The sequence below is a fragment of the Epinephelus moara genome, chromosome 5, assembly GCF_006386435.1.
Source record: "Epinephelus moara isolate mb chromosome 5, YSFRI_EMoa_1.0, whole genome shotgun sequence".
Lineage (NCBI taxonomy): Eukaryota > Metazoa > Chordata > Actinopteri > Perciformes > Serranidae > Epinephelus > Epinephelus moara.
In genome coordinates, this window is record NC_065510.1 from 9217223 (window position 1) to 9231483 (window position 14261).

The 14261-nt window shown below is 42.2% G+C and overlaps 1 protein-coding gene across 1 annotated transcript in view; it reads left to right on the forward strand.

The window, feature by feature from the left end:
• xylt1 (xylosyltransferase I) overlaps positions 1 to 14261 on the forward strand; it is a 121829-nt gene that overhangs the window by 70970 nt on the left and 36598 nt on the right. Inside the window, exons 3-4 of the mRNA XM_050045243.1 lie at positions 3799 to 3971; positions 6185 to 6387. Of these exons, the coding sequence (XP_049901200.1) occupies positions 3799 to 3971; positions 6185 to 6387 (376 nt within the window). The remainder of the gene's footprint in view (positions 1 to 3798; positions 3972 to 6184; positions 6388 to 14261) is intronic.

The window sequence follows — 14261 nt, forward strand, 5'->3', positions numbered from 1 at the left end:
GTATGAGTGACTGACAGAAGCCACGGCCAATTGGGGCCAATTGGGGCCAATTGGAGCCAAGGGAGCGTGTCATTAACCCCAACCTTGTGGTCAACCTTTAAACAAAGCCATGTTGGACACCTGCCCTTAAATTTGTATGAATGACATCAGTTGAACTGGAGGGACCAGGCCTTTTTGGCCCGTCCCTGTCAACTCATAAAGAGAAGACATATCGGACACTTGCCTTTAAATTTTGAGTAATTGCAGGAAGCTTCGGGCCAGACGGGAAAAGGAGCTGGGAGGGGCATTTTTGAGGAAACGTAACCTCAGGGGAACAAACAGCTCCCACCTCTCTCAGCTTCCTCTACATCTTCAGCACAGACGGGCTCTTGGGAACTGAAGTCCCAAATTATAATCATTAATCTCCTTAAGGCACATTCTGTGAACAAACATGTCGCATAAGCTGCACATTTGCTGTAATAACTGAAGATTTGAAAACAAACAATGTCTGCCATAATGTTGTGGGACTTGATGGTGCAGAACTGCTTCGAGGTTTTTTTATTCTCAGGTTGTGAAGTGCAAGTGTTTGTTTTTGAGCGGTTAAGGGTGGTACAAAACTACACAATGGAGCTATGCGAGGTTACCAGTGACTCTCCAGAGATGGTTGGAATTGTTTAATTTGATAGTGGCTTGGCAGGCCGCGACCAGGGTGGGTGTTTGCCTGCATGCTTATTGTTGTCATTGTGTGAAATCCAAGGCATCTTCAGGGAGTTTTGCCTGAGAGGAATGATGGCACATTGTCAAACCGTGCTCCACCCTGAAAGCCCCAGAGGAATTGCTTATAGGATTCCTGTCTGAATGAGGATAGTAGTTACAGTGTGTGTGTAGTGTCTGGTTGAAATTGTCATAGTTCCAATTCAATCACATAAAAAAATGGATGAGCGAGTCATGGTTTTGTGGTTATGCTTTTTTTCTTCCTCGGCAGGGCTGCAATAGCTGTATGAGTTTTTTGTTCTTATTTATTCATGTATTTATTTATTAATGTCTCAGTTGTAGCACGGCTTTCTTTCTTTCTGCATAATCCTGACCTCCTGACAACATCGGTTGTATCTAAAAACGTATTTCACTGCTGGAAAGATGGTCTTTTTCATAAAACTCATAAAAAGCACCAATTTCTGAATTATTTTTGAAATCGGTACTTTATGAGGAGAGAAAACTGGAAAAGAGCTGTAGCATTTGCATTTGTTCAAGCGGTAGAAAACCTACACCTTCCAGAATGCATTGCGCCACAGCAGACCAATAAATGTTCCTGCTGGTAGATGATGTAAACCTTGACACAGGAAACATTATGGCGGCCAACTGGTATGAAACAATCTCTTATTACAGTAAAACGATAAACTAAATTGTGTTTCAGATCCAGATTTTTCAGCCTCCATTTTTACAATACAGGAAACAGTATGGTGCCCATTTCTTGTTCACAAATTCTCGTATAACACCCAAACACTGCACTAAAGTATGTTCCTCAAGGCATTTTGGACGAGAAATACGCGAAAAACAGTATTCCAATCTTGTTTTATTTGTGAAAAGCACTGCCTAGTTTCACCATTTAATCTGAGTTTCGTTTCTGAGTTTGAGAGAGTGTGAGAAAGAGATAGGAGCAGCTCTGTCTTAATCTGCTTCAATACTCTTTGGGTGCGTTCGGAAATACTCACTCTGAATGCCAGAACACACTCTGTTATTCAGAGCACCACACTCTCGGAGCAGCAGAGTGTATACTGTGCATGGACCATACAATACAATCGAGCAACAGCCCTATAGCCAGCAAAAATCCACTGGATGATGCGTTTCGCAAACAGACAGATGAGCAAGGAGATCTGGGCGCTGGTAAGATGGAGGGAAGTTCACCACAGTTCATTTACACATACTACCCACATTGTTATGATACAAAGCTGGTTGAAAATTGGCAAAGTATCCCTTTAAATGAAACAATGGAGGCTTGCTACAGGCAGTGTTTTTCAAGGCTCAGTGGCAGCATTATTATCTAACTGTATATCTTCATAGAGAATATTGATCAGTAGTTATAAAACAGGTACTTCCTCTGGGAGATAAGTTAGAGAAGAAAACAAGAGCTACCACCTCAGGGGTTACTTACTTCACTGAACACTCTCCTCTGCCTGACAGGGTCAAAAACATTATCCTTAAACACTGGAATGTCCTCAAAAGTGAGGCATCTCTACATAGCTTCAGCTCAGTGCCTTTCTTGATCCTGTTTAAATGCAGTCTGAGAGACAGACTGGTTTATTCGGATGCTAGAAAACCACCTAACACTGTGCCCTGGCTGCATAATCAACCTACAGTTTTTTACAGTGCAGCCACTGTGCACAATGTTCTAACTCGTAAGATACCAAGTACTTTAAATATCCATGCACTGGTAGAAAATGCTCCATAAAATCTTTCATGAACTGCTGCGGCACACGTGTTGTCTACATGCTGACATGTCCCTTTGGTCGGGTTTATTATGGACAAACTATAAGAGCTTTAAAGACTCATATCAGAGCCGAGGCTGCATTAGATTGGGGTCATAAAAATTCTGTTATAATCTATTATTACCTTTAATTTTAATTATCTTTCTTTTATGATAAAACACCACCAGCTACCGGCAACTTTTAAGGTGGTACACTCCCTTGTATGTTACTCAGTGCATAAGCTGACATCGTGAATCAACACCTTCAATCTCAATATGACACCTTTGACTATTCCACTTGTTTTTATTGGCTCTCTTGCATTACATTCGATTTAGTAATGATTGCATCTTCAAGTCCTTAAAAAATGTATTTGAATCTAAACTTTATTTACTTACTTGGAGGAAGAAAAGAGGTGAAGCGTCATTTCGTTCCAGAGCGCCGCACCAGCACTACACTCCTGTTTATAAGGGCATAGAGAGAAAGATGAACAGAGTCTGGATTGATACTCTTAACACAGCTGAGCCCTGTTTTCATTGATTTGTTACACGTGATGGATGCAATATTTTTATTTTGTCTATTTTATACTTTTTCTGTTTGTAACTTACAGAGATTATTGTGTTCTTGTGTTATTTATGTGATTGTGGTGCACAAACAATTGCAACTCCCACTTGTGTATTCACCACCCAAAAGATTTGAAATCCTCATCAACCAATTATCCAGTGAAACTGATCACCTGTAGGCTGACTATACACGGCATGCGTGTGCCTGTTTGTCTCTGCTCTCTTTGACTCTGATGAAGACACAGTGGTGTTGAAACATTAGACTGTTTGCACTATTAAAGGCTGTAAATTGATCAGTGTGCTTTCTCCTCCCTTGAAAGGTACCTCCTTCGTTCAGACCGTTGCACACTTAGAGACAATATAAAAGAAAATGAACCTACTAAATGTTGACTGGCGACATAGCAGCTAATTATTATGAATATACTAATCATACCACTCCAACTGCTGCTTACAGTGTTGCCTAGCAACCTCGTTATTTAGCTTTATCCATTTATTGTTTAATGAAAGAAAAACATTTAATTATCATTAATAACTAAACTCATTATGCAGTTGCTTTTCTTGGCCCTTGAGGGTATTTATTGGTGCTCACTATCATATATTGACTATTAGCGCCGTTTCTGCAGCCACTCATAGATTAGCAAATAAATAACAGATTTGATTTGGCAATCAAACACGCAAACAACCCCTGATTATATTACTGATGAAGAATCCATGCCATGTTGTGTAGATAAAGTGTGGTTAATACAAGATGTGTATTCACTGGTATCACTAAATGTTGTCTATCTATCTCACAGGTAAAGCCAACGCTAACGTCCAGTGGGACGAGGACTCTGCGGAGAGCTTTCCATCAAAGCCGGTCAGAATAGCGTTTGTCCTGGTGGTCCATGGACGAGCCTCCCGCCAGTTTCATCGACTCTTCAAAGCCATCTACCACACCTCGCACTACTACTACATACACGTTGATCAGGTGAGCCACAAAGAGTCTACAAACAGGATGTGCCTTTCATGTGATGAAAGCAGTCAGGGTCTTTTAAACTCAGTTTTATCAATGGGAGATGGTTAAAATGAAATGACATTAAAGTTCCTCTCCTGGCATCAATTAAACCCCTGAAAACTCATCTCTGATCATCAAATTGAACATTTAGAAGGGTTTTTCCAAAAGAAAAAACTTTCATTCCCTAAAATGGCTTTGATGTAACTCTACACCTCTGCCACATTTAGTATGACACGATCTATGAATATTCATATTGGTCCCCACCTCCATTTCCACCCACCCTTCAGCAGCTCGAGCATACCCACTCATCTTCAACTCTGCTCATCGTTCTCTACAACATTAGAAATGTAACGTTAGTAGAAAACATCAGCTTTCAGCTTGACTACACCACCCAACAGCTAATAATGTGGAGCCCAGACATCAGAAGAGAATGTTGGCATTGTACTGCAGTTTGTGCAAAGCGCAGAAACATTTGTACATTATATACATATTATTTCATTTCTAAAGTGATGCAGTGTGAGCTGACTTTGTCCTCGAGAGGTGAAGGGGACAATGGTTGGCATGTCATCTAGGTGAAATGCCTGCCAAGCTGCAGTCCACTGTTCAAGACAAACAAACATCAAAACCAATTGTTTTTTAGCCAGTCATCGCTGTGTTTCCAGCGTCTTTTTGACGACCAAACGTGGGTTTTTCAGCAACCCATCGCTGTGTTTCCTGCCGGGATAGTGCCACCAAAAGCTGGTATTTCAGACCAAAACTTGATCTTTTCCTAAAAAATAGGAAATGATAAGTACAACAAATAACAAATGTACTCAACCATGGTTTGCAGAAACTTACGATGCTAGCATTTATTAGGTTGGTTTGTGCTAATGTTGGATAAACCTTGTTTCTGATTGAAGTGAAAGTGAAACTTCCAAATACCGATATGTACCCTGGCTTCTCCTCTGATATCCCTCGTTTCGCTGTAGCATCATGCTAATCATATGGAAAGCTCCATCCCGCAAATTGACGGGATTGGTTCCTTAGGTATGTCACGTATGAAACCCTGGCCATCTGAACGGTGTTTTTTAGATTGTCAGTGAGTGCGTTTACATGGACAGTTTAATTCCCTTTTCATTCGGAATTAAAGTTCATTCCTATTAAGAGTGATCTTGTAAACACCTAATTCGGAATGAAAATGGCCAATGCGATTGAAAATTCAATCCGATGTAAGGGGCTGGAATATTCCGTTTCGAATTCCGAATGAAAGAATTTCTCGCACTTGTATACACTCATTCCTCTTTAAGTTTATCTGGTCTTTCTGCTCATGCTCGTTTCCTTGCCCTTCTGGTGCTCGTTGCACTAAGCGGTTTCCATTCGCCGAAGCACGGTCTTCTACCTCCCTTCTCTTCCTCAACAGACGAAGCATTAGCCGAACAAGGTTGTTGTCATACTGCTACTTCAAGAATATAAGCACAACAAGCCCGAAAAAGGCACTAAGAACAGCGTCGTCAAGCATCTTGTTATCTGGAACAAGGACTACAGTGTTTTCTTCCAGTAAATGTAAACACGTAACATCCGCCCCGCCCCCTATCCAATCAGAAACCTTCCCTGCCCCAAACCTTGCGCGGACCCGAATAAAGGCAATTAAAAGGTGATTACACTGATCTCCTGTGTAAACCCTCATTCAGAATGAATATTTCCCATGTAAACTACCTGGAAATAATTCCGAATGATTTCATTCAGATTTATTTAATTCCGAATGAGAAGCCATCATGTAACCACCAGTGTTGCACTGCATTTCCATGGTGGAAATGCTCCGCCATGGCGTTGACTACTCATTTTGCTTGTATGTCTTGTAGCATTTAAAAAACACCATATTCAATTTCAATTCAATTTTATTTATAAAGCCCAATATCACGGATCACAATTTGCCTTGGAGGGCTTTACAGCATACAACATCCCTCTGTCCTTTGAACCCTCACAGTGGATAAGGAAAAAATCCCCCTTTAAAAAGCCATGGAAAAGCTACTGAGGAGGGATCCCTCTTTCAGGATGGACAGACCTGCAATAGATGCCGTGTGCACAGACCAGATAACTATATGGCAATGTTCACAATGTTAAAAACTTAGTTTCACAGGAGGGAGTCTTTAACTTGTGACATTTAATCACACACAATATTAATCAGTGTGTTTCCTTTGTTTCAGCGCTCTAACTACCTGCACAGGCAGGTGCACGCCTTGGCTGCCCAGTATCCGAATGTGAGGGTCACACCCTGGCGCATGGCCACCATCTGGGGTGGTGCCAGTCTGCTGACCATGTATCTTCGCAGTATGACTGACCTGCTGGCCATGAGGGACTGGAGCTGGGATTTCTTCATCAACCTCAGTGCTGCCGACTACCCCATCAGGTAACAAAGATGGATCTCTCAGCTAGAGCAGTTCAGTAAAGGTGAGAAGTGGAGGCCTGAGGGGGAGGCAGACAGGTAATTTCTTTAAGAGTTGTCCGGTAAGGAAATGAAGCAAGGTGTAGCAGCAAGCTTTTACAGTAATGCAGGTGACAAAGGTGGTCACCAGCCACGCACAACAATAGTGGACTGCTCTCAGCCAATATGGAAGAAATGCAACACACACACTGGTCTGGGCTCCTGCGGTTAACTGTGAGCTTTAAGTAAAGACTCACTCCAAACCAAACAGATCAATGAAGTAGAACCTCTGCTTTTCGTTCACACCTTCTCTTCCAAGTCCACGCTTCCTCGCTTGCACTCCATTGAGTGGGTTACATGGTGAACTGATTACGATTTAATTGCCCAGGGTCAATACCTATTGACTTTTCCAGGCCTGTTGTGTACTGTACGGTTCGAAAGTCATCTCTCCACCCCAACATATCCCTTCTAAGAGGCTGTAAAAGGTAATTAAAGCCACAGAGTGAACGTGAACTGGACATGAAGTCATGGAAATAGCCTATTGGAGGAGAAATTTTGTGACTTGTACATTTTATGTGAGTTTATAGTCCTTCTGGGAGTTCAGGGTCTGCTGGGTTTTTGATGTAGCTCTGCAGCAGCCAATTAAAATCCTCCTATTAAGGAGAGAGTTATCTCTTGTGCGCAGCCAGATGTCCACCAGTTGAATTTAGACAAGCTTTAATGGCCACTGGGTAAAAAGAAGCTGGATCTGATGTCTCCACAGCTGGAGCCAATATGCAGAGGCAAATGTGCGTTTTGTACATTGACGGCTTCAGTCTCGTTGTGTTTGAGCTTTTTTTAATACATCCGTGAACGCTGCTGACATGCTGTCTGTTTGTCCATGTATGGGTGTCTGTGTTTCTGCACTAGTGTGTGCATGCCTGAGTTTATGTCTTGCCATCCTCATAGTTCAGTGTGTCTGTGTACTTGTGTGCATATTCATCCTGTCTGTGCTCCTGTCTGTCTGTCTTCAAGTGCATGATTAAAGGTATTTGCGAGTGCGTGCACCGGGACACTGTTTTCTTCCCGTCTTTTGCCTCCTCATTTGCATGAGGGTGATGTTGTTGAGAAAAGGGCTGACAGTGGAGGTTTTAAGTCCCATCTGTTGGGAAACGAAACGATTGATGGAGCGAAAGAGGGAGCCGAGAGGCAGAAATGACAGGGAGAGGCGAGGGAGCGAGAATAAGCAGTTAGGGTAGGGGAACAAGAGGGAACTGCATGTTTTGGATCCAATGCAATATGGAAATATGTAAATGGCACACTTGTATCTTTGCTCAGCAAGTGCATTTGTAACCACGGCTTGGATTTGACCAAGTCTGCGCACTGCATATTTACTGAGTTGAACTTGCAAATGGCCTTTTGAGTGGCAGGCCTGGGTTCAGACCCCTGAGAGAGGGAGCATCCGTGCAAACTCGAGTGTCCTCAAGCAAGAAACTGAAACCCATTCAGCTGGTTTGTTGCTGATAATCCTTTCTGATTTCTTTGGGAGCGGGATCAGTCGGAAAGAGACGTTCTCCCTCCGAAATAAACACCTCAGCATTACATTATCATTATGGACTTACTATAGCACACTACAGCGCAGAAAAACAAGTTGGAATAAGCAGATGCCTCACTCCTGCCAGACTGCAAATGCAACCATGTGTTAAGCTGCCAGCGTGCTTCATCACAACTGCGTGTTGGATGGTCGAATGGCTTCAGAAACCCACTGTCCCCACACCAGATTGAGGACCTGTGTCCATTTGTCCTCTTACCTGTAGTGCTATTTATCAGTCTAGTTAATGTAAGTGTGAGGTGCCGAGTGTTGCAGATATCAGCCCTAAAATTGTCTGCCCTCTGTCCGATATAATGTAACTAGATGGCACTCGGCTTGTGGTGCTCAAAGTGACAAAAAATATATTTGAAGAACTAAACAGCAATGTCTCTTCCCAGAAATCATGACTCAGTTACAGGGATTATTCGAAAAAATGTCGAATAGTGTTTTTGCTTGTGTTGCCCATCCCTAGTTGTGAATATACTTTGCTAACGTTACACAAAAGAAGTTCCTTATAGTACTTGTTTAAAATCTAGTGCTGCGCTGTGTGACCATTGAAACATCACCAGTAATACATGATACATATAGACCGTACCGGCATTGTGTCATTGCTAAGGCTGCACCCCCTTTTTGGGGAAACAAATGTGCTAACTCATCAGACAAAAGCAGAAAAATGCTGAAAAGCTGTTGCGTAGCAGGATAACCAAAGTTAACACTGAGATCTGAGGCTCATTAGATCCGTGAATATTCAGTCTCAGTGTGGTAAATCTCAAAATGATGCTGGTGACAGTTAATAGGCTACTGATGGATAGCTAACGTAAGCTTGTGTAGGAGGCTGCTGCAGTACAGTGATGTAGTCAGCATTGTCTCAAACTCATTCTCAGCCCATAGATCAAACTGGTTGGTGGTCTACTGACAACACGTAGCCTTACAATACCTGGTGATTGAGTCAAAATTACATATTTGATTGAATCATCAGGTACCATGATCTGGACTTCTATACACATAAAGTCTGGATAAGTAATATCAAGTCACCATATTGGGTCTTTCATCTACTTGAATGGGGTAAGACTGACGGGACATTACTGCAGTCAGCCTTAATTTGTTAAAGTAGCACATACGCTCAAGTTCAGACAAGGTCTCAAAACAAATATAGTAAATATTTGTTGAACAAGAAATAAATGCATACAGACTTATCAAATAATAATCCGAACACACGTAAAATTGTTTTGAGATCTACGTTTTTTATACCCCAAAAAGTGTGGCCTTGACGTTTTGAGAAGTACCAGTATGTGCCAGTATGGTCCATTGACACATGCAGCTAGTTAGCAGTGGGGACTTTCCTTGCTTGTGGGGAACAAGTGAGTAAAATTAGCTAGTGCTAGCAGTTTTCTTATCCATAAATGCATGGGAAGGGCGTGTTTAATAATGTATGACTGTATCACTTTAAAGGCCTACCAGTTTTAAACCACTTAAATAGCGTCATGGAAATGGAGTCAAATTATTATGGAAACGTTTTATATCATTTTTTGGTAAAAATGTGTGGGAATCCTGGTAGAAAGAAAATAGTTCCTACATAAAACGGCTCACAACAAGGTCTGTGGAATCATTCACAGACCTTCTTGTAACCCGGTCATGATTTTTGGAAAGACACATTGCTGTTGAGTTTTTCAAATGTATTTTTTTGGCACTTTGAGCACCACAAGCCGAGTGCCGTCGAGTTCCATTATATTGGAGAAAGGGCAGACATCAGCCGATATTTCCAACACTCAGCAGCTCACACCAAAACAATTCAGATTGATATAGCACTACAGATAAGAGGAACATACTTTTTGTTTTTTTTATTTTGAGGTAAGCCCATTATTTTACAGTAGTTTCTCTGACAGACTTTCCAAATGGCACTCGTATTTCCATTCTGTCCAAACTGCGCAGGTGCAGGCACTAAAGTAGAGGGGGGTGAACCCCTGCCCTGACTGCTGCTGTTGTTATCAGTAGGACTGGAGACAAGCATTATTTCCCCTCTAATTCCCTGATAATGTCTGTCCTGCCGCATGGATGGCTCTCAAAGGCAAACCCAAGCCCCTCACACCAGCAGAGGGGCTGTGTGTCCAGGGGGAGATATACTATGTGTGCGTGCGTGTGTGTGTGTGTGTGTGTGTGTGTGTGTGTCCAGAGAGGCCAGAGGATGAGTTACACGCTTGCTTTGTCAGAGTACAACCCTCTTTCCCAGCTTTTATCTACACAGTCTCCTTGCCTTTACCTCTTTTTTTCTTTAAAGCCCCTTTCATAGAGTTTACAGCAGCTTTTAAGAAGTCTGAGCTTTGTGAGACAATGACTGGCTGCAGGCGTCGTGTCTTCTAATCTCTTTCACTTTGTCATCTCAGGAAAAGTTGTATTTCACATTTAAGCTTTGTGCCATAAGTGTCATTTTCTGTTGTAGCAAACAACCTTCATAACCCATTAGAAGTAAGACAACTTGCTTGAAAATGTAATTCTAAAGACTTTTTGAAAACCTATCAGAATGAAATTAAGTTACAGAACTTTTCGTGGGTGTTTCTGGGACAAAGGTGGATGTATGACTCATCTCTCAGAAAGGAACAGTGTGTAAGATTTAGGGACATTTAGTGTCATGTAGCGCTGATGATTGCAGATTGCAACCAGATAAAACTTCTCCTGGTTAGGATTCCTTTGGTGTTCAATGTTCAGGAGGTTTTTACAGGAAGCCGAATTATCCGCAGTGGATTCTTACTCTCCAAAAGAAACCCAGTGATTAAAACATTGAATAAAGCAGTTTCATGTTAAAAAAAAAATCTGTTTTTCTGACGCTCTCGTCACAGAGGGGCTGCTTACTATGGTAGCTGATGTGAAAACGCAAATGGCCCTATCTAGAGCCAATTTGGTTTGTCCGTTTGGGCTACTGTAGAACCATGGCGGTGAACATGGAGATCTCCATAAACAAGGGCGTGCTCTCTAGATATACACTGCTCACTCTAAGGTAATGAAAATGCAACGATTCTTATTTTCAGGTGTTTGTACACTAGGTCTGCCCCCAACTAAATCGACCAATAGTCGTCATTAAGGGCCATTAGTCGACTAGTCGCCCGCATGTTTACGATATTATTGTAATTATTAAATTATATATTTTGGGCGGGGCAACACAATGGTTTGAGTTGAAGGTNCTAGCCTGTGGAATAACCACAGGTACCAGCCCTGGAAATTAACCTGACTCCTGTCTGACTGCTGAGCGTGGCCTCTCAGCAGAGTGGAGTTTCATGGTTTTTATAAATGACATGAAATCTTGCTGAATAATGACCGTTCTGCTCGACTAACGTTCAGTCGACTATTAGGGGGCAGCCCTATTATACACTAAAGAAAGCAAAGGCTACTTATTATATTATATTACAAGTCTGCAAATATATCCCCCAAACTCCTACACACTGGACCTGTAAGTGTTGTTAAAAGTTGTAACCTGCAACTATTCCCCTCTGGCATTATATATGCATGTAAAATCTTTGTCAGACCAAGGCAAACATTATTAATTTAACAGAAAGACCATGGAAGTAAAACAGTGGCATGATGATGAAGTTAATTTGGATATAATATTAGAAATGTGCACATTTTGTCAGTGGTCAGGTGGGGCTGAAACCACAGCAGTGTGTGTGTGTGTGTGTGTGTGTGTGTGTTACAGTAATGTGTGCGTGTGAATACCTACTGTGAGACAGAGCAGCCACAGGGCTGACAGTAAGCAAACTAGACCCAGTGGACGGGGTGACCACTCAGGTGGCAAATCTGGAGCTTGACATGAATTCCCCTCGCTCTGTGTGTGCGTGGCTGCGTGCCTACAAGCATTTGTGTGTCCCTGTGCATGTATATCGCATTGTCGGTGTGCATACTAGCAGATACACAGCGTGTATGTGTGTGTGTGGGAAGTAGAGACAGAGAAGGGTGCATGTGTCTGTGCAGCACATCATCAGTTAGGCTTTATGGCTCAGGACCTCCTAAGATAAGCCCCCCAGGCTGTGAAATTGCTCCTTGAAGAGAAAATGACATTAATATGCGCTTGTCCCTCCCCCCAATGATCCTTGAGCTTTTTACCAGAGCCTCGCTGCTCTTTTAGAAAGGCAAGCCAAGCCATCATGAAAAGCTCCACCACAGATGAAATGTTAGAGCCATTGACTGTGGCATAGCCTGCAGAGCAAAGCTTTTAGCCTGTCTGGCCTGTGTATGAAGGAGTAGACTGCGCTATAATGTAAGAGCAGCAGGAAGTCATTCATCAAAATCATGGATAGCACAATCTTTTGTATAATCCTAAATAGTTTTAGCGCCGTGAAAGGACTGAGGTGCTGACACTGACAACAGCCGAGGTCTTTAATTGTGACTTAAAGCCCCAAACTGAAGTACTCCTATGTAACATTAAAGCCCCGTCTTCCCTCAAAAATGTGCTTTTCTTATTGTTGCATCACTGTGATGTTTAAGCTTCAGTGTGCAGAATGATGTATGTGCTGAGTTTGTTTTCACATTCACCTGCTGCAGGAGGAGAGTTTCTCTATGCTCACAGAAAATCTGACTTTAATAAGCAGATGTACCAGCATCATTTGTTACATCACTACTTGTTTGGAGCCAATTCCGGTCCAGTGTGCAACTGTATGTGAAGTGTGGTGTGGGAAATTGAAGTCTCCAGTGTGTGTACTCTGAGAATAGACATGAAAGTGAAGTGGAAGACATCCTCTGTCTTTTGAAGCAAAAATTATTTACATATTCATAGATTTTTGAATTATCTGATGAGAGAGATGGAATGTAGTTTAAAGAGATTTGTTGATAGTTAAAGCCTCGCTCCCCAACCCTGTGGACTGCTTCACTGGGAGGAGAGCGGGCAGTAGCTCTTGAGATCGACCTTCAGTCAGTGGCTGTAGCAGCTCAAATTTAGCCAGCCCAAACCCCCCCAGCACCAGGTGTCACAGTGGGCTGGTGGCCAACTGCAGTGCTGGGTCTAACCTGTGTAACAGCAGCAACAGAAAGTTTCCTGATCCAGCGGGAAGTCGGGGATGTCTGGTCTCTCAGAGCTGGGGTTTGCGCTGGTTGGACTCAGGTTTCTGCTGAGGCTGACTTGGAGTTTGTCTCTGTAGCTGTTGCCTCTTCTTCTGAAGAGGTGGTCTGTAGGCGGAGGACACACTATGATTCTGGGCTCTAGTTAATATTAGTCACATAAACATGAACTTGAAGTTGTAGGCACAAAGCTTTGACTCCTGTTAGCAGAAGGCTAACTATTAGCAACATTTTCTATCCATCTCTGGAACACTTCACCAATAATGTGTTTTGTTTCTTTTATTGTCAGACTCTCTTTTTTATAAGTCCATCTTCCTTTTCTGGGTTGTTCTGCAGTGTAGACAGTTGTTGCCAATACTGGAATAGCAACCTTCTCTGCAAGACTTTCTGCCACTGAATCAGGCTTTCACCAATGGAATGAGCTCGTGCTTCTGCTTTTTTAGACCAGCCAATAGGAACAGCTTCTCTCTAAATTGATGTGTGAGTGGTGAAAGTCTCCCGTCACAGGCTAGATTTTCTAAAGCCTGAAACCAGAAATGAGAGGAGGTGCAGAAGCGTAGTTGTCTCTCAGACCACTTGAATTATCAAAGTTTATTTGGGGATTTTTGCTCAGTGACGCCATTATAAAACTACCCCAGCTTTAATTGAACTGTGTTGTGGAAAAACTATTTCAGACACATGTTATATCCAAGCAAAGTATTTTATGTGTTCAGAGTTTGGAGCAGTCCTTAATTATTCTGTATCAAGATTGTCACACTCAAAAACACTGCTAATCTAATTCCTAAGGACTCTCTGGGTTTGGTTTGATCACATTTTATTGACAGCGGCGAAAGGGGCGAAAATTAGTGTGTCCACCTGGGTCTCATATTGCTATCTCTGCCGATCAGAGCTGGAGCCGATAAACACCCATTACTACTGCAGAATCATTTGTCCAGGGAGTGAATTTAGATTGTAACCAAAGACAAAAGTCAGATGTTGGTGTTTTTTTTGTCCAGTGGGAAAGAGGTTTTAGACAGTTTGTGGACTGAGATCCAAACACACACTACTTACCCATGTTATTGCTCTGCTTCACACCCTGAGTTAACAGTCAAGGGTGGGTTTATGTGATGGGCAATATAAGCTAGTGGCCCCTAAATCACATTTGATTGGATACATTTCTGTACACACCCTGGAGTTCAGGATGAGTCATCAAAAGTAGAAGAAATTTCGTGTTATATTTTATTTATTTTTACATGTATTTAGC